Source organism: Ruditapes philippinarum, unplaced genomic scaffold (genome assembly GCF_026571515.1).
Source record: "Ruditapes philippinarum isolate M1 unplaced genomic scaffold, ASM2657151v2 ctg363_1_1_1_1, whole genome shotgun sequence".
NCBI lineage: Eukaryota > Metazoa > Mollusca > Bivalvia > Venerida > Veneridae > Ruditapes > Ruditapes philippinarum.
Window position 1 is genome coordinate 90677 of NW_026851633.1, and position 19519 is coordinate 110195.

The 19519-nt window shown below is 32.5% G+C and overlaps 1 protein-coding gene across 1 annotated transcript; it reads left to right on the forward strand.

The window, feature by feature from the left end:
- The first annotated feature begins 245 nt into the window (after positions 1–245).
- On the forward strand, positions 246–17893 carry LOC132721344 (antiviral innate immune response receptor RIG-I-like). Its single transcript, XM_060705669.1, has 16 exons — positions 246–391; positions 2433–3078; positions 3407–3565; positions 3873–4082; positions 4397–4454; positions 4738–4788; positions 7514–7665; positions 8107–8291; positions 8534–8723; positions 9081–9243; positions 9682–9777; positions 10457–10629; positions 11102–11231; positions 13379–13585; positions 13810–13977; positions 14422–17893. The coding sequence occupies exons 2-16, from the start codon at positions 2467–2469 to the stop codon at positions 15063–15065; spliced, it is 3198 nt and encodes a 1065-aa protein (XP_060561652.1). The 5' UTR covers positions 246–391; positions 2433–2466; the 3' UTR covers positions 15066–17893.
- Positions 17894–19519: the final 1626 nt, after the last annotated feature.

Here is a 19519-nt window from a genome sequence, read left to right on the forward strand (position 1 = left end):
GACCGCTTTCTAGCTGCCAATAAATAATGATTATAAATATCATATGGAGCGATAATATTTTTTTTAGAAATGAGTTTACTCGTACATACAATGAAAACAAATACTTTTTTGCAGCGAAGACTAACAATCAGTTGGAATTATGTTCATTAAAGCAGATATTTAACAAAATGTAAAGAATAAAAGCTTTTATGGGGATTTTCTCATATCATAATTATGTTAACTTGTCAGAATTATGCATAAAAGAATACCCTTCAAAGTTAGTTTTAATTTGTGAATCAGAACATGCGCAGATAAAACTTTAAACTTCTACGTGTTATTTTATTTTACAGGAAGTACGTTTGTTATCTGACGGGTGTAAAATTTTGTTTAAGCCATGGATACTTTTTAAAAGGTATAATGTATACATACATGTATATTGACACATTGTATTTTATAAAGTAATTATGTAAAGCTTATTCCAAGAAAAATAGTTCTGGCTTCCATAACTTTAATTATATGTCGCTTTTATTTTGACATTTTGCGAACAGGTCCAGCAGTACTATAAACCCTGTTCGCTGAAGTCTCTTTAGCTACAAGAGAAAAAAAAGCAACGATGGTTTTGATAACAGAAATTACGTGCATACGTGCGTAACTATATATAAGTGTAGGAGAGTAGAGTAGGGTATAGAGTAGAGGTGCGGTGAGGCAAATAAGTAAGTTAATTGTTAATTATAAAATGACATTGTGTATATATCAAATTCATATTGTGTTAACTATTGTGGCTTATCTGTGCCATTCGTGTTTTCGCCCCGCGACCCCGCCAAGAAATAACAAGTTAAAATGGCGGGGGCGAGCATACTATATTTTTAATATATCTTTATGGTATCCGTGCTATCGTGAATTGAAGTCTCACATGGATGAGGATCATAATATTATTAAGTTAAATGATATTTATGTCAAATGGCTTATTGATTGATTTTTTATCTTTAATAACAAGCTTAATCAATGTGATTAATAGACTTGCTTCATTCTGTTCGTTGATTAATATACAAGGTATGATCAAAAAGTTCTCGGCCAGATATACTTCTAGCCACTACACTGACATTTACACACGATACGTCGATACCGATATCTAAGTGAAGATTACTGACCGAGTAACACGCGATTTACACAGATCAAGTAACATAAAACAGACTTTGATCAGTAAAGGGGTGTGTCATTTAGACCAAATGGAGAAAGTTGAAATCAGAGCCGTCATTAATTAAGTGCCTCTATTAGAAAGGGACGTCGCCAAGGAAATCCATGAAGACATCATGGATACACTTGGGAAGGAGTCCCCTTCCTATACACTGTGAAAAAAATGGGCTGCTGAATTGTAGAGGAGCAGGGAGTGCATTTGAGATGATGAGCGGCCTGGGCGGCCAAAAGAGGCCACCAGCGATGAAACTACCGAAGCTGATCTGGTCAAGTGCGACAGAAGGCGATACCTGTGAAGCATTGCTAGGGAAGTGGGTATAAGCTTTGGTTCAGTTCAGGCAATTCTGACTGATGTCAATGGCATGTCAAAGGTTTCCGCCAAATGGGTCCCCAGACAGTTGACTGACTACCAGAAACGGACCAGGCTTGACATTTCGAGATATCTTTTGTCTCACAACGAGGATGAACCTGATTTTATCTACCAGATCGTAAGTCAGGATGAAACATGGGTCCATCACTTCGATCCAGAATAATAAAAAAAAAACAGAGCGTGTAGTGGAAGCACCCTGGCTTATCCCCTCCGAAGAAATTCAAGAGGGTGCCATCAGCAGGGAAGATGATGGCTTCAATTTTTCGGGATAGTCAGGAGATAATCATGATTGCCTACCTTGAGCAAGGTCGTACGATAACGGTATGTACCATGAAGACGAAGTGAGACCTCTGCGTCAAGAAATCGCGCGTAAAAGGCAAACGCGCAAACTAACTCGAGGCGTTCTGCTCCTGCGCGACAATTCGCCAGCGCACACATCCCAAATTGCGATGGCTGCTGCAAATGACTGCGGCTTTGAAATTCTTCCCCATCCCCCATATTCTCCGGACTTGGCCCCCCTGACTTCAACCTGTTTCCGAAACTGAGAACCAAGAACCTTTTGATCAATCCTCGTATAGATATAAGGTTTAGGCATAAATACTAAAAATTCGATAATATTGGCATTATCCTATAATTATATCAACATTGAATCAAATGTGTTATGCTTTCAAAAAATAATTTGTGCATACCGAATAACTTTACACAAGGCTCTTTAAAATATATATCTTTACATGAATATATTCTTTATACGTATTCATATGTATAAGCTAAATTCTAAAACAAGTACAACTACTACGGACAACAGCCTTTATCAAGACGGAATCGGCTGCAAAAAGAGTGGGAGACATTTTATTATATACTGCATTGTTGTAATTTCGTTTTACAGTTGAAAACATGGCAAAGTAAAACAAATTTAGAAGATGAGTGACATGACTGGTGATACTGATGTTGATGATAAAGATGATGCCACTGATCATAGGACTGAGCAAGAAAGCGAGGAAAATGAACTGGACAAACCTGAATTCAAAAACTGGATAAGAGGAATTAAAGGTCTCGAATTCTTGCAGCAAGGACTTGCACCTTTTGTAGACCGCGAATTTGCAATTAAGCATAGCATTTTAGTGCAAAGTTTAAAGGCTAAACCGAATGCACAAGCACCTTGCAATTGTACACTCGACAATATTCTTCCATATCATGCTGGTGGGCAATGTAATAGACAAAAATCCCGAGATTGTATTTGTACTAAGAACAAGAATAGAAGAAAATGCCCTGATGGGATATGTAGTAAAATTTTCGACTTTATTGTACAAGAACATCGTTTTACTAGTCCATCTTTCAGAAATTCTGACATGAGTGAATGGTCAACTAATGCATGGAGCATTGCTAAGTGTTATTTTCCAGACACTAAATGTTCGAACGATTCAGCAAGGTTAACAGATGCATCAGGTCTTTTGAACATCATGATCAATGCCATCTTTTTCCAGCAGAAACTTGCATGTGTCATCGATCCTCCAAATGACATTCTTTCTCGGGTATGTCCTGTAAATTTCATGACTTTATACTTGTATTATTCACTGACGAAAATAAGACAATTAATCGCATTTTGATGACTTATAATTTCTAGAAGTAGATCCTGCGCGACTATAATCCATTGGATGCCCGCGTGCTTCAAAGAAAACAAATTGTATTTCATATTTAGTAAATTGACAGTTTATTCTGAAAAAGAATTAAATGCCGTATAGTTAAAGCTTAACTGAGTTTTCTTTTTTAATTTTGACGTATTCATTCATAATTACCATAGACTCCATAGATATACCCGTAACATGTACACAATTTGTAGCTTTGGTTGTTTTTATTTAGGCAAGGGACTATAGGAACGAATTGTGCCACAAAGCTAATCAAGAGCTGACCGAGCAGCAATTACATTGTTATCTTGATAATTTTATATCGGTTTTGCAAGATCCCAATATGCTTATTGGTGATTCTGATGCGATTTCAGCTGTTAAGAAATTAACTTTGGTATGTATTGTTTATCGTTAACAAAATTTGTACAAAACTAAAATATATATATAGTACTTTTTAAAGGAAAAGATAGTCCTTTTAACGGGGAACATTAAAATATTTTTTTTGCTTATACCGTTGTATTTAGTCGTTTTATATTTGATTAAGAATTTAATTTAATGCAACTTTTCGTGAAACTATTATCATGCAGTGGGATGAAAAACTCTGACGATGAAAATATTTGTTACAGTACAATATTTATATAAACAATACAATATTATCCTATAATCATCTGTTCATTTGGCTTTATTTTATTTACAATAAGCTGAAGAACAATCAAATTCGTATTGAAAAAGAAGAGATGAAAACGATTGCCGAACGTGTTAAAGAGGATCTTCTTGAAAAGATGCAGAAGTATGAATTGGACGCAAACACATTGTCCGGAGTTATGTCGAAAACCGAAAGCAATGAAAAAGCTATAATTGATTTAGCTTCACGAATGCAGCAAAATGAAGATGACATAGAAAAGCTAAAGGTAAAGGGTTTTCCCCTTTGTGATATGGCATCGAAAAACAACTGTCAAATTTTGTCCCGTTTTCTTATAATAAACAAAAAGAAACGTCAGGATCAGTTAATTCATTTTTGTTTCTTTGTGAAGACGACCTAAGTGCCCGCTTAACTGTAATCGAAGCATTGAACAGAAAACTAGAAAATGCAGTAAATTTATACGATCTAACGCTAAAAATAATTGAATAATACTTCTGATTAATACATGTATGAGTCTTAATAAACAATACTGTCCTGTTGTATTGGATAGCTTCTATATCTTTTTCTTTTTGGAATTCACAGAAAGAAGATGCATCCGGTAGAAGTAATAATCCTTCTACTGAAAATGATAATATTGAAGGTATATATTTCATTCTTTATTATTGATATATGATGTAATATCTCAAGTTAATCATTTATTTTATTTTTTCCATCAAAGAATGACTTGTACAGAATTAAAGGCAATAATGTATATATCTGAAAAATGACATCTAGAAAATACGGTTTGAGTGAGACTTTATCGACGCCGATATGCAAAAAGTGTCACCATATATTTCTTATTTTCCATTCAAATTTAAAAGCAGTAAAAATGTTTATGATAAATTTTCAATGAAAATTAAGATAATATTTAATATATGTTTTAGCACAATTTGGAGACGATGATAAAGAAGATGTCATACCAGGCTTACCAACAGGTTAGTTCATCCATTTTGGAAAGATAAATCCTATCTTTACAGTTAAGAGCTAGAGGCGTCGCATCCTTACTTTGTGCACCTGTGCATAGGTAGTAAAAAGAAAAAAATCGTACTTTATGTTATGATTTGTAATATTGTTATCGGTTATGGCATTTCATTTTTGTTCTTTGGGTTCTGACAATTTAAATTTGTTAACGACTCTTTGTGATGTTACACTTAAAGTAGCTTGTACAAAAAACAAACACGTTTTTTCTCCAGGACACAATGTTTTTACACTTTCTTCTCTTTCGCCAGTTGTTCCCATTTACTAGTCTAGTTTATGTATTTTTATTCATTTGGTGATCGCCATTGATTTATTGCTCCGCGCCCACAGGCGCGGAGCTATTTATGTTTACTATTTTTTTGTGTCCATGTACCCGATTTTTATCAATTAATCCCTTCGATTTACAGCTAAAAATAAATTCGGAGCCAATAATTACTTCTGATTTTTATTATGTAAAGTAATGTATTCGAATCCCCTTCGATGATTCGCAGCATTAATGAATTAGAACGAGAACAAGTTTCACGAAGGCAGTATTAAAGACAAAACTAAAAATAAACTTAAATTCGGTAATCTATTTCTTACCTATGTATCGCCTACAGGAAATTACTTATTATTTAGTAGTACACAGTGGGTTATGCATATTTTATTGCTATGTACACGTGAAAATAGATGACCTTAACATTGTGAAACTGAAAGTTCGAAAATATATTTATAGAAGTAGTTTTAGCTTAACGAAACGGTCATTCGTGCCGCGCTAGTGTAATAAATAACGAACGAATTTTGCAGGACATGGAATGCAAACATATTCAATAATAAATTGCAGTCTTTATTTAAATTTACCGAAGCAATTTAAGTTTGCTAATTTTTTACGAAAAGTTGTATCATAGTATTATCATTTTGAAATTGTCTTTTCCGTAGGTTCTTTGCTTCTTTCTTTTTACGGCCCTGATTGCACTTCTGATATTTTTTAGCCGTGAATATTTAAATCGACCCCGATTTACCGAATTTTTGCTGTAAAACGTTGATTCTATTTTGTTTAAAGGCAATCGGTTTTATGAATGTTGAAGGGGAACGTTGATTTGCCGAATACTGTAACATTTTAACAACAGACACTTTCGTCGGCAGTTTTAACATGAGGTTGTCATACGAGGATTTTGAAGCAATTCAGCCAAATAGTAGATTGATCTTCCGATAAATCAATCAAAAATAGCTTTTTATTTATTACCGATGTTAAGTAGCTTTTATATCTTTGACTCTCATGAACATGACGTTAGTGAATTAGAATTTTCTCATACCTGTTTGAAATATATGAGACAGAAGATATAGTTATCTTCAGAAGATAAAGTTATCTTCTGTACCATGTTATATTGATAAATAATGTTTCACCATATCAACATGCCATGAAAATTTATTCATAATTTGAATGTACCATTATTTTGGTTAACTCGTATAACAAAATAAATTCCTGAATTTGGTCTTTTTGAAATTCATTCCAAATTTTTCATTCCAGTGAGTGTTCGTTCTACCTTCAGTATTTATCTGGGACTACTTCTGTATCTTATGTCATTATTGATACCTGATGTTACTATTTTTTATATACTTTTTGTATAGTTGTTACATCTGTTTTGTATGTTCCAAAGAAAATAGATTTAATATTCTAATCTCTAGCAAGCCTACCAAAGTTCATGATGAACAATGTCTTTCGTCCGCCCATTCATCTATGATATACCATTCTGGTAAAACCCAATTAACTATTGAAAAGTTTTTAAGAATATATGGTCATCAGATGTCTACTAGTTCATCTTCACTTGCTGCATTTCTTGCTTGGGCGCCCTTTGATGCTTTGCATCAATTCTTTTCTTGTTATATCATAATATACCATTTTCCGCAAAATTTTAAAAAATAAAGTCGATGAAAGTTTTTGTTATGGCTTATTTACATATTATATGGATATTTCATACCATGATTAGCTGTTGATATTTGTAGAAAATGAGCAGCATTATTGGTGAAAAAGAAAATGTACATGCTTTAATATGTTTTTTCATCTAATATAACTTACTACAATAGTGACACAAACAGAACAATGTTGCAATATTGTCATGTCACATTACAAGTCTTGTAAGTCTTGTTTGTATTGGAATAACTTCCCTTACCAGGTAGACATCATCAGAGAAAGCATCTTTTTTAAAATTTGATATCTGGCGCTCTTTCTCATTGACAGTGCATACGATAAGTATAATTAGGCTTATTTAAATGATTTACAAAACATCCGGAATAGTAGGGTTGATTTGGTTAGGTATCTGTAATGAGCGCATTTTTTGCGCGGAGCTTCTCAATTGATTTGTACTTGTATCTTTTAAGTTACTGTATTCTGTGAAATTATTTCCTGCTTTAAAGTTAGCGTTTTATGTGTGGAAGACGTATATCCCCGAACGTTTATAGTCGTGAAAACATCGTTTGTTAAAAACTTGCGAATATTTCCAGCTTCAACAAACTAAGTCATGTTGTTAAAACTTTACAGAGTTGTAGAACAAATTACCAAAATTTAAGGATTTTCAATCAAAACCAAATATAATCTAACAAGGAACATACATATTGTATGTATCATATCAAATGTCTACACACGTTAATCATTCTAAAGATTTTTTTTTTATATTTATATTGTGTGTATCTATACAACAGATGTCGATGTAAGAAAGGATGTAGAGGACACTCCCATAGATTTGAGAGACTATCAGATGGAACTAGCACAGAAAGGGCGGGAGGGTAAGAACGTAATCATTGTGTCACCTACAAATACAGGTAAAACAAGAGTTGCATGCAAAATTATACAGGTAATTATTTTACTTATCTTATCGATTGAAATAAAGCTTATGCGTTATACATTTTTTCAAATGACGCATAGCAAAAAAAAAAATAATTTGAGACGTATATATTTATCAGACAAGGACGATTTATTGATCAAATTATTCAAATTAATTTTCATTATTGTTCTACTCTATTTTAACGCTGAAAGAAATCTGTTGCCGATAGAAGTTTGTATAAGAAGAAACCATGCGAAATATCTATTTTGAAATGTAATAGATTTACAAATGGAATTACCATTTCAAAAATGATATCACCGTAAACAATATTATTATTACCATTCTAGTTGATAGTCTCAATATTGTACTAAGTGACACATAAGTTGTACAAAATGATAACAATAAGAACAAGTAGAAATAAAATAGAACAAAATATGCTTATATATATTTCCTTCTTCCATTTTTATGCAGGATCACATTCGGTCAAAAACAGCCATTGGTGATCCTGCAAAGGTTATATTTGTAGTAAATACGGAACCTTTGGCGTTTCAACAGGGACAACAATGTGCAAAACACTTGCCTTACTACACAACCAAAGTGATCACTGGAAGAGTGCAACGAGAGAAAAAACATTATTTGAAAGATTACATATATAGGTATAAAAATGCTAACTTTATATTCCTTTATGAACGTTATTTTCCTTTAAAATTTCCATGTGGATAGAACATGTTAGAAATCATTGTTAAACTGTTCAAACCCTTCTTAAATTAGCAGAATGATAGTTTATTTGGAACATATATAATTTTACTTACAGTATTCATAAATGGTACTGAACAGTATAGAGAGTTAATTATTGAATTTGTTACTATACTTAAAAACATTTTAACGTTTGTTACAGAAGAGATATACTTGTAGTTACATCTCAAGTCCTTTTGAATTCATTGAAACTTAAAGAAGTAAACAGTATAAAAGAATTTTCCTTGATTGTGGTCGATGAATGCCATCACACTACAAGATACCACAGCTACAACCAAGTGATGAGTGTTTACCTAGATATGAAAATACGGGACAATGTCGGGCTTCCACAGGTAAAAATTAATTAAGCAGATCTATTGGGTTCAATATCCTTCATTCGGAATGTTATGACTATTACAGAACACAAAATATATAATATGCTAATTCCGGAACAAACCTTGTCCAATTACACATGTATCTTGAAATTTTAAGATAAATAATTTTAAATTCATAGATTATAAGTCACGTAAGAGTAACTATATCTAAAACATATTTTCCAAAGGTTAGACCAATAGTTCATGTAAAGACATTTTGAGTCAAAATACAAGCACATCATAGCAGTTATTAATATTAGATTATTTACATTTCAAAATATTAACTGAACAATTTTGTATTATATGTATAATATTTGCCTTTTGGGTTAAATTTAGATAGTAGGACTTACAGCCAGTCTTGGTGTAGGTGGCAGCATCGAAGAAGCATCTGTGAAAAAGCATATGAAATACATTATGGCCAACTTAGATGCACACTTTCTAAGCAGAACCCGTGATAATTATGAACAACAGTGTGAATTTGCAAATAAAGCAAAAGAATGTAAATCCCTTTTGCATTCAGTTTCTTTTTGACATTTTGAGATTATATGACCAGTTATGTAGTGAAAGTTTTATTTATTCATTTACAAAAAAAATGTATTTATTTTAACATATATTTGAAAATTAGAAGCACACACTTTCCTTCTTTTCAATTTTAAAAGCATTATGTTTTAGAAATCTGCAAGCCTTTCATTAATGTAGATGTAATTAAAATAATGTGCTCAAATAAAAAAGCATGAATAAAAAACTTACTCAGACAGTTATTAGAATTTGTTCGGTCACCAAACAAGGTTACTTTATCTGTGGCTGTGCAATTATTACAATTAATTAATAGAAGGATGTCAGCCATTGATTGGCATTTTGAATTTACACTAATATAAAGTAAAATTATTTTTCAAATCGAATGCTTCTGAAACGTTCTACTTGTTTTTCATTGCAGATAAAGTGGTCTCTAAAAAGAGATCAAATGATCGGTATAGAGAGGCTATTGTGATTATCATGAACAAAATAGATCAGTATATGGCGAATCATTACAGTAAGAACTTTTTCATTTAATAATCAGAGTAACCGTTCCGACCCAACAAACATCACAAAAAAGTATAAATAAATTAATTCTCTAAATATAAATTTGAAAAATGCCAGTTTTTACTCAAATGTGCACGTACAGCAAGAAAGGGATCATTGCTTTGAACATGATATACCGATTCCAAGTCATTTACTGACCATTATTTGCATTTTGCATGCATATCTGATAATACATTGGTTAACAATATGCCTCAGAAAGGCCATCAATTTTATTTCTGAAAAACTTTTATTTTTGGTATCTAGTTACAGTTTTATAAAATACTCATTTACCACATAGATGACCTAAATTTTACTGTATTTGCTCTATTGGCATAGGTAAAATTATAGTATATTAGTATTTTGTAAGGATGTCAAAATACTATTTTGTTTACATTGTGCTACCTATATGACACATTTATACACGTTCATTGCTACTTTCATGTAAAAGATCTTACATACTTTAACTACATTTTTATAGCATTATTAAAAACCTGTTTGACATTCCTAGACAATGTCTGAGGTATAATATGCCTTTAATGCAATTCAATACAAGCGTAGATAATGCAGAATTAACCAGCATAGATAGCAAATTGTCAAACCTCATAGGGATTGATTGATTGATTGGTTGTTTGATTTTACATTGTTTTAAGGTTTAACAATGCTTTCAAGAGACGAGGAATCAATAAAGGATTGTTGTATAGTGCCTCTCAACAAAGGCTCAGAACAGTTCATTCAGTGGATCAGCAGTTTCCAGGATAATATAGTTAAACTTCGAAATGACCGTGTTATTCGGGTGTTAAGCCCATGTTGTCGTCATCTAGAAGTGATTATTCATACATTATTGCTTTCGTTAAAATAAGTTTCTACAGATATTTTTATGTCTTACAAATGACACGTCCGAGAACCTAGCTCGCAATCAACAGCAATACTGCATGTCCATCAAGATACATTATGCCGTTTAACTGTGAATTAAGATGAAACTGAATAAAAAGCATGAAGCTGGGACCGATTAAAAGGCGTATTCATTGTTAGACAAGTAAAACTATATATTTCTGATTCTTGAAAATGCCTTTCAAAAAGTATCTTTCAGAGAGCATATATTTTATAAATTGCCTCATTTCACACATAAACATGTTAGAGATAAACATTTTATGGAGATGCAAATAAGCAATAATATTGTTATTAAAGACGGCTAAATTGTAAAATAATGTATAAGATATTTGGCAAACGTTTGATTGAAAAGTCCTGTAAATGTAATAATTCTGAAATTTGAACTTTCCTTTTTCTCATCTTAGGTCTACAATAAAGCTCTGATGATGCACACGGATGCACGAATTTGCGATTCATTGGCAGTCTTAGAAAATTCTATTGAGACAGGAAGTGAAGAAAATGAGACAGACAGAATGCTAGCTAATCTTTACACAAGTGAGGGATTGACCATTGATTGTACAAAATGAGTAAATAATAAATTAAAAATAATTATGAACTATTCTAAATCTAATATAATGATAATTGGATCATTATAAATACGCTGATAAAGTTCACGTATTCTCAAATTGTAATTTTTACCTACTTTTTCGACTATTTAAGCATTCTTTAATGTCTTAGATTGACAATAGACGGAACATATTCCTTGGAATTGATATCATGAAAAAAACTAAAATGTTACAAAACGAAAAGAGAAACACCTGGTTATAAGGATGTTTTTACGATAAAACTGTTCATTTTCTGATTTTGAATAAGTGGTTGAGAGTTTACTGGTGTGGTTAACCTTCGGGGTTTTCTTAACTTAACTTGGCTTTGCTTCTTTGTATATATATCATTATATAATTGTGGTAGCTTGCAATTACCACTACCGTCCAGGCACAGGCTCAATCAAACCAGCCCTGCAACATTTTCAATTTTGGCGTGTTGGGCTTTCTTTACGGATACAGTTTTTTTTTAGCTCACCTGAGCTTGCTCAGGGTGAACTTTTAGGATCGGTGAATGTCCGTCGTCCGTCGTACGTCCACAATTGCTTGTGAACACTCTAGCGGTCACATTTTTGAACCAATCACACTTTGTCAGGATGCTTGTATAGTCAATTGCTTGGATGAGTTCGAACATGGGTCATCTCCGATGAAAATCTAGGTCACATGAGCTATAAATAGAAAAACCTTGTGAACACTCTAGCGGTCACATTTTTGAACCAATCATCATCAAACTTTGTCAGAATGCTTGTCTAGTTAATTGCTTGGATAAGTTCGAACATGGGTCATCTCTAATGAAAAACTAGGTCACCGGAGCTAAAAATAGAAAAACCTTGTGAACACTCTAGTGGTCACATTTTTGACCCAATCATCATCAAACTTGGTCAGGATGCTTCTCTAGTTGATAGCTCGGATGAGTTCGAACATGGGTCATCTCGGATGAAAAAGTAGGTCACCGAGCCTAAAAATAGAAAAACCTTGTTAACACTCTAGCGGTCACATTTTTGCATCAGTCATCATCAAACTTGGTCAAGATGCTTGTCTAGGTGAAAGCTCGGATGAGTTCGAACATGGGTCATCTGGGATGAAAAACTAGGTCACAGGAGCTTAAAATAAAAAAAAAAACATGTTAACACTCTAGAGGTCACAATTTTGCCTCAATCATCATCAAACTTGGCCAGAATGCTTGTCAAGGTGATAGCTCGGATGAGTTCGAACATGGGTCATCTCGGATGAAAAAGTAGGTCACCGAGGCTAAAAATAGAAAAACCTTGTTAACACTCTAGCGGTCACATTTTTGCATCAATCATCATCAAACTTGATCAAGATGCTTGTCTTGGTAATAGCTCGGATGAGTTCGAACATGGGTCATCTCGGATGAAAAACTAGGTCACATGAGCTTAAAATAGAAAAACCTTGTTAACACTCTAGTGGTCACAATTTTGACTCAATTTTCATCAAACTTGGTCAGGTCTAGGTCATTGCTAGGAATGAATTGAACATGGGTCATCTCGGATGAAAAAGTAGGTCACCGGAGCTAAAAAAATCTTGTTAACACTCTAGTGGCTACTGTTGTGATCCAAATATTCTGTTAATTGGTCTGAAAGTTTGTTTTGATGATTTCTAAGTCAAGTTCGAACATATGGAAAAAACTTGTTAACATTCTAGTGGTCACATTTTCGACTCAATTATCATCAAACTTGGTCAGGATGCTTGTCTAGGTAATTGCTTGGATGAGTTCGAAATCGCATGTGGAACTAGGTCACCGGAGCTAAAAATAGAAAAATCTTGTTAACACTCTAGTTGCTACTGTTTTGATCCAAGTATCCTGGAAATTGGTCTGAAAGTTTGTTTTGATTATTTCTAGGTCAAGTTTGAATATGTGTCACCTGGGAAAAAAACTATGTCGCACTGCTCAAATATGGATAATCCTTGTTATCACTGTAGTGGTCACATTTTTGACTCACCTGTCATGAGACTTGGTCAGAATGCTTGTCTAGGTAATTGTTTGGATGAGTTTGATAAGTCAGGTGAGCGATCTAGGGCCATCATGGCCCTCTTGTTATATTTTATGTGCACATACAAATGTGTTTACTTAAATAGGTCTCAAAGCGGAAAACTTTAAAGATGAGCCTGAAAATCCAAAGCTGAAGAAACTAGAAACGATTTTATTGCAACATATGAGGACAAAAGAATCAAGATGCATTATTTTCACAAAAACAGTTGATCTGGCTAGGGCAATTACAAAATGGATAAATGAAAATGAATTCCTCAGAAAACTAAATGCACGGGAGCTGTTAGGAAGAAAAAGTAAGATATTGATTACTTTCATATTTATGTTGTTTTGTAGTTTTTGACACACAATGTGCAGAAAGTAGACCAGAAGTACCCTTTTCCTTACATACACTATCGATTATTCGTTATCTGCATCTCTTTAACAGCAATGGTATTTATCAGAAGTCATATTTTCAGAAATAAAAGATACAATTTATCTATCAGATTTTCTTTTAAAAAATAGATCTCTTTATTGCAAGGCATGTCAAGAATTAGTCAAATTGACGTACTGGAGTATTTCAAGAATGGAAGGCATAAGGTAATAGTAGCTACATCGGTTGCTGAAGAAGGGTTGGATGTGACATCTTGCAATCTTGTCATTCGGTATGAGAATGTCAAAAACGAAATAGTACGGCTACAATCAAGAGGTATCGTTACTTCTAATTTTCATACTTAAAATTTAAAAAGGTATTGTTTTCTGACGAATATTGTTTGCCGTTAATCAATCATAAGATTAAACTACAAAAAGACATTTTCAAAATTTTTATTTTTTATCTTTTACTATTATTTTGTTTTGCCTGGGCTTTAAGTAACACTGACAGTGTAAAGGTTATACCGTGTTTTTAAAGCTTAACTCATTATGGCCCTTCTGACTCAAGTGTGTAGAAACGCTGATATTGCACAATCTAGACAGAACCAAAAATAGTTCTTTTGACAAAGTATTTCAAATTAAGCTGTGATGTTTGATGTTCAAGGTTTCAGCTTCTCAATTCTACATTTACTTAATAATATCATGTTTTGATAATTTTGCTTCCGTTATGAAATGTGTTACTCAAATTGCTTAATAGAAATTAATATACGTTTAATCCTAGGCCGAGCAAGAACAAAAGATAGCTCTTATTATGTGCTGACTGAGGAAGGGTCAAACCTTATACAAAGGGAAGAAGAACTTGAAGTACGCGAGAAAATAATGGAACGTGTTTTGCAAGATCTACGTGACAGCATTGAGACAAACCAACAACAGTGGGTATTGGAATTGAATGTCATACAGGGAGAAAAAGTAGCAACCGAGCAGCGAAGAGAACAAGAAATGATGGCAAACCTTACTCCTGGTGTGAAACATGTTCACTGTTTTATCTGTGATGCTTTTCTCTGTTTGTCAACAGATATTCGAAAATTTCAAAGTCATCATATAGTGATTGCAGATGATGTTGTTAAAAGGGTTATATATGTACGTGATGAAAAGCCAAAATTTGAAGATGAGAAATTCAAATCCGATGGTAAAGTTTTATGTCTTAAATGTCGATATTCTTTCGGTGGTGTTTTTGAGTTCATGAACACTGAATTTCCTGTGATGAAACTGAAGAAAAATAACAAAAAGATGAAAGTTACTGACAAAGTTTTAAATAAATCGTACTTGTTTAAGGCTTGGAAAGAGATTAATTTTGTTGTTGAACCGATTTCTGATAAAGAATTAGAGCGTGTAATAAAAAGTCGGGACGAATATATATATTAGGCACGATGAAATTATACAACATAGATGCCAATACTTTGACAGGAGTATCTGCATATGTAAAAGTTATCTCATTTCGAAATATGAGGACTTAAACGTCAAAAGAAGTCATGAACGTCAGTTAAGTTACTTAATATTATACCTAAAAAGAAGAAAAAATCAGATGTATTGTACAAATGTGTAACTGTATCATTTTATTGATAAATATGATACATAGTAGATATCTCGGTGAATTGTAGTGTTATATTAACTTGTATGATCGTTGATGTTGATATGTTTAATAAGACTCATAATATTCCAAACAATCAGTGTTTAGAAAAGCATAATGATATTGATTGTATCTCCCTAATTAACAAGAATGTTTTATTGATTAGCATTTCACCTCTTAGTTAGCATGTTTAACCGTTACTCTAACATTGCTTAGTTTATAAATTTGACTTTGCAATTTTCATACAAATTTGTTGTGATTAATGCTTCCGAGGGATCACACTTTTTTTCCAGACTTTTTTTAATGTTTAGAACGGTCTAATCTTAGTTTGAGTCGCTGCTGGCATTTAAGATTTATTGTTTTCTAGTTTAGGCTTAACTGCATATCATTTTAACTCGAGGACCATACGCCTTTGACTTATGGAGTGTCAACAAAGTATCACATTGAAGGTTCCATAATGACCGCCGTACCGCATCTGAATTTGTTTCTTAATTCAAAGTTCTCTATTTCATGTTTGAATGTTGAAGGCGTGTATACAGTAACTTAAACAAACCACTACTGTCCATTTACAGGCTCAGTCAAACCGTCTGTGGTATTTTCAATTTTGAAGATTTTGGAGTTCTTTAAGTTTTCCATATTTTCTATTTTAACTTCATACAATTTGTGTTTCCTCGCTAAATTTGATTCTTGAAACAAATTAAAATAATTTCAGTATATTTGCGTGGACAGTAACTTGCATTTTCCATTTCGTCCATCAAAAAGCTCAATCAACCAAGCCTGCAGCATTTTCAATTTTGTCGTTTAGGTCTTCTTTAGGGATTTCGCTTTTCTCTATTTTATTGTCATGTCGGTGTTATTTTGCCGCGTGGTAGCCAAAAAAAGTTACCCCATTCATACAGTCCATGATGTCAAATGTTTTACCTATAAAGATCGTTCAGCACGACATTATTGTTGAAAGCGCATTTTTTTTGTACTTTACATCTTTCTAATTTGGCGTTTTTTCTAGTTGGGTGGTTCCAGTATACTAATTGAATACTGTTTAATCACACTTAGGATATGTTGCCTGATTTTTACTTTGTCTTGTGACTGCAGCTGATCCGTGATATGCAGTCTTTATGACCTCTGATCCTCTTTCAAAATTCAATTTTATTTAGTATTAAGGTACACGCATTATTTTAATTTGGGACCATATACCGCTTTAAATGGAATGCCACAAGCGTGAGTGTTTTATTCAAGGTCCTATGATAACCATCATAAGAGCACATCTGCGAATATTTCAAAATTCAAAATTTTACCAGTTCATGTTACATGTTGGATTCTCCTTAAGTCGATGCTAGGGTACGCGGACGATAACTTGCCTTTATCATTGCCTTTATCATTGCCTTTATCATTGCCTTTGCCTTTATCATTGTCTTTATTATTGCCTTTATCATTGCCTTTATCATTGCCGTCCATGAGCAAGCTCATTCAAACGGTGCCTGCAACGTTTTCGAGAACGTCGCTTTGGGCGTTATTTAGGGCTTCTCTATCTTATATTCATGGATGTTTTCTATACAAAATGTATATGCATATGAGAAAAAAACAGCACAACTTTGAAGTTTCTATATCAAAATATAGTTCTCGAAAGTAAATGATGATTTTGTATTTTTATCATACACTTACAAATGTGAGCATGCATTATGTTGCAATCAATCTTTTATGTTTTCCTTTGTAATTGTTTTCTATATTTTTGTCAGGTTAGAATTAATTAAACGTGTATTATCCTTTTATATTCATTGTATTTTTTTCTTAATTATACACTATTTTTCTTACTTTTGATACATCTCATTTTTACAATTTCTGTTTTTTATGTTAGGAAAAATGTTCTACTGTAATAATAATGCACTCACAAACGAGTGTCCAGATATATGTTGACACAATACTGACAGAATCATGTCGATCATGTTCTAGCAGCTGACGAAATTTCGCTCTAGTTTAGTTCGATGTTTTTTTCAGGCAATATCGTTTTCAAGTAATTTCTAGGTATTCACTTGCTAGAACTTAATTACTTTCTTTAACTAAAGACTAGCTTTTACAGTTCAATACAGTTTGTACGACGGATACAAATTTAAGCACCGCATTGTCTTAAATTTCAATCAGCATTCAATGACTATGTATTTGTTAATTGTTTATAACATCAAAAGAAAATTACTGTTGTAATCCTATGTAAAGTGGCTGTAATAAGTTACAATTTGTGATAATTTGTTTGATCTGCAACGTTTTGTGAGTTCGGTGTTGATATGTTACTTTTTAAACTACTTTCAAAGGACGATTTAAAGCTAGGTGTTTCTTTATTGTTTTCTGTCGTGTTTCGTGTTTTTGTCTGTCAAATTGTTGTACAGTATGTGTTCTCGAAGCTTCTAGGACCAATGCATTGATCAGCAGTAACACCACAACAGAAATTTAAATTATTTATTTTAATCATTTTATGTAATTCAAAATAAAGCATGTTTCATTATGTGATTTTAACCTGAATAAACATCTGAACAAACAACAGGAAGACATATTTGTTATTTTTAGAGAGAAATAATCCGTTACTTCGAGACTTATTATCAAGTCATTATTTATGATTTATTTCATGCTATCAAATAAATCAGTAAATTTTTATATACATGTTCATTGTATTATCAGAAATAGTATTATCAGAAAGAAGAAATCTAAAACCTGTCTCTGAATCAATTTGATTTCAAAAGAGAGCATATAAATTATGTTGGAGACTGTTCATTCCATATAATATCAAAATCTTAAATTTGAAAGATGAAAAATTGTAAAAAATGGTAAATTGTGCCATGGCGAAATTGCAAGTAAATTGTTATTTTATTAACTAATATATATTTTCATCTGTTATTGCCGTTTGTCTGATGATAACATATATATTAATACATGTGATACCTTTAGTGTTTCTTTCTACATGTATAATCAAATCAAAGCACTGAAAGCACTGAGGTATACATTGCTTGATAATACAATCCATTTTTCATCAAGGCCATGTTGATTTTAACCTACTGACCTCAAAATCAATAGGGTCATCTTCTGGCTTAAGTAAATGTCCCTAACAAGTGACTCAAACAAAGGCGTATTTCTTCCAAAGTTATTTATGAGCCTAGGAAGTGGTTATGTTCCAACAGACTAGTGCTGTGTATTGCTAGGCAAGTTAATAGATGAGAAATGCAGAAATCAGTTTGCGAAACACCCTTTTATTGACTGCAGTATAGAATATTGAAACAGTAATAGTGAGTCTTTAGTGTTGCTATCTAATGAAAGACATGACCTGACTGGAACTCTATACAAAGTCAGTTAATTGAGTCATCTTACAAGACTTAATTAACTAAATTAGAGTACATCCTTTTGTATAGCTTTCCATGTTACAGATCTATGTACTGTACCTTGATGCAATCATATGTGTGTCGTAATTATCTCTGCACATTTGATGCAATAATATGTGTGTCGTAATTATCTCTGCACATTGATTTTCAAATGAAATACTTCTTTATTTATTGATAAAGTCAAATCTATAATAAAATCAATTCAGATGTTATTTAGAATTTTCATTATTCAATAATAGTCTGCATAAACAACCTTTCCAACAATTTCAATAAATTGGACAGAAAGTTAACAAGGTTTTTCCATAATCAGGCTGTGTGACCAACTTCTTAACTCTAGACTAACCTTACAAAAATTTGAGCTAGAAATGTGTGTTAAAAACATTTTTCTATTTTTGGCTACTGGGACCTACTTCTGATTTCAATTAAGATAAAACTGAAACTGAAACTGTTCTATTTAATTAAACGCCTATTTCTATATACATATTCAATGGCGTTGTACAAAAGGATAATAAAAGTATGTACATATAGATAAAAAAAAACACACATATGCAAATGACAAATGAACTACAAAAAAATATGTTAAAGATATCAAAAAAAAAAAAAAGAATAGTTATAAAAAATAACAATAAAAGATAATTTAAAAGAAAATAAAAATAAATGGGTTATTTCAGTAAAATTTTAAACACATTTCCACCATCTCTATCAGTTTACAGCCCAATCACAATCTTAAAACAATGCGTAAAAATCTCTAAAAAAGTACGGGTTTTGACATTTTTCTTGAAACATGTCAAAGTCGAAAGACTGTCTTATATACAGGGCAATTTATTCCAGAGAGTTGGACCAAAACGGTTACTAAAACTTCTGTCGTTGAATGTTTTCCTTTT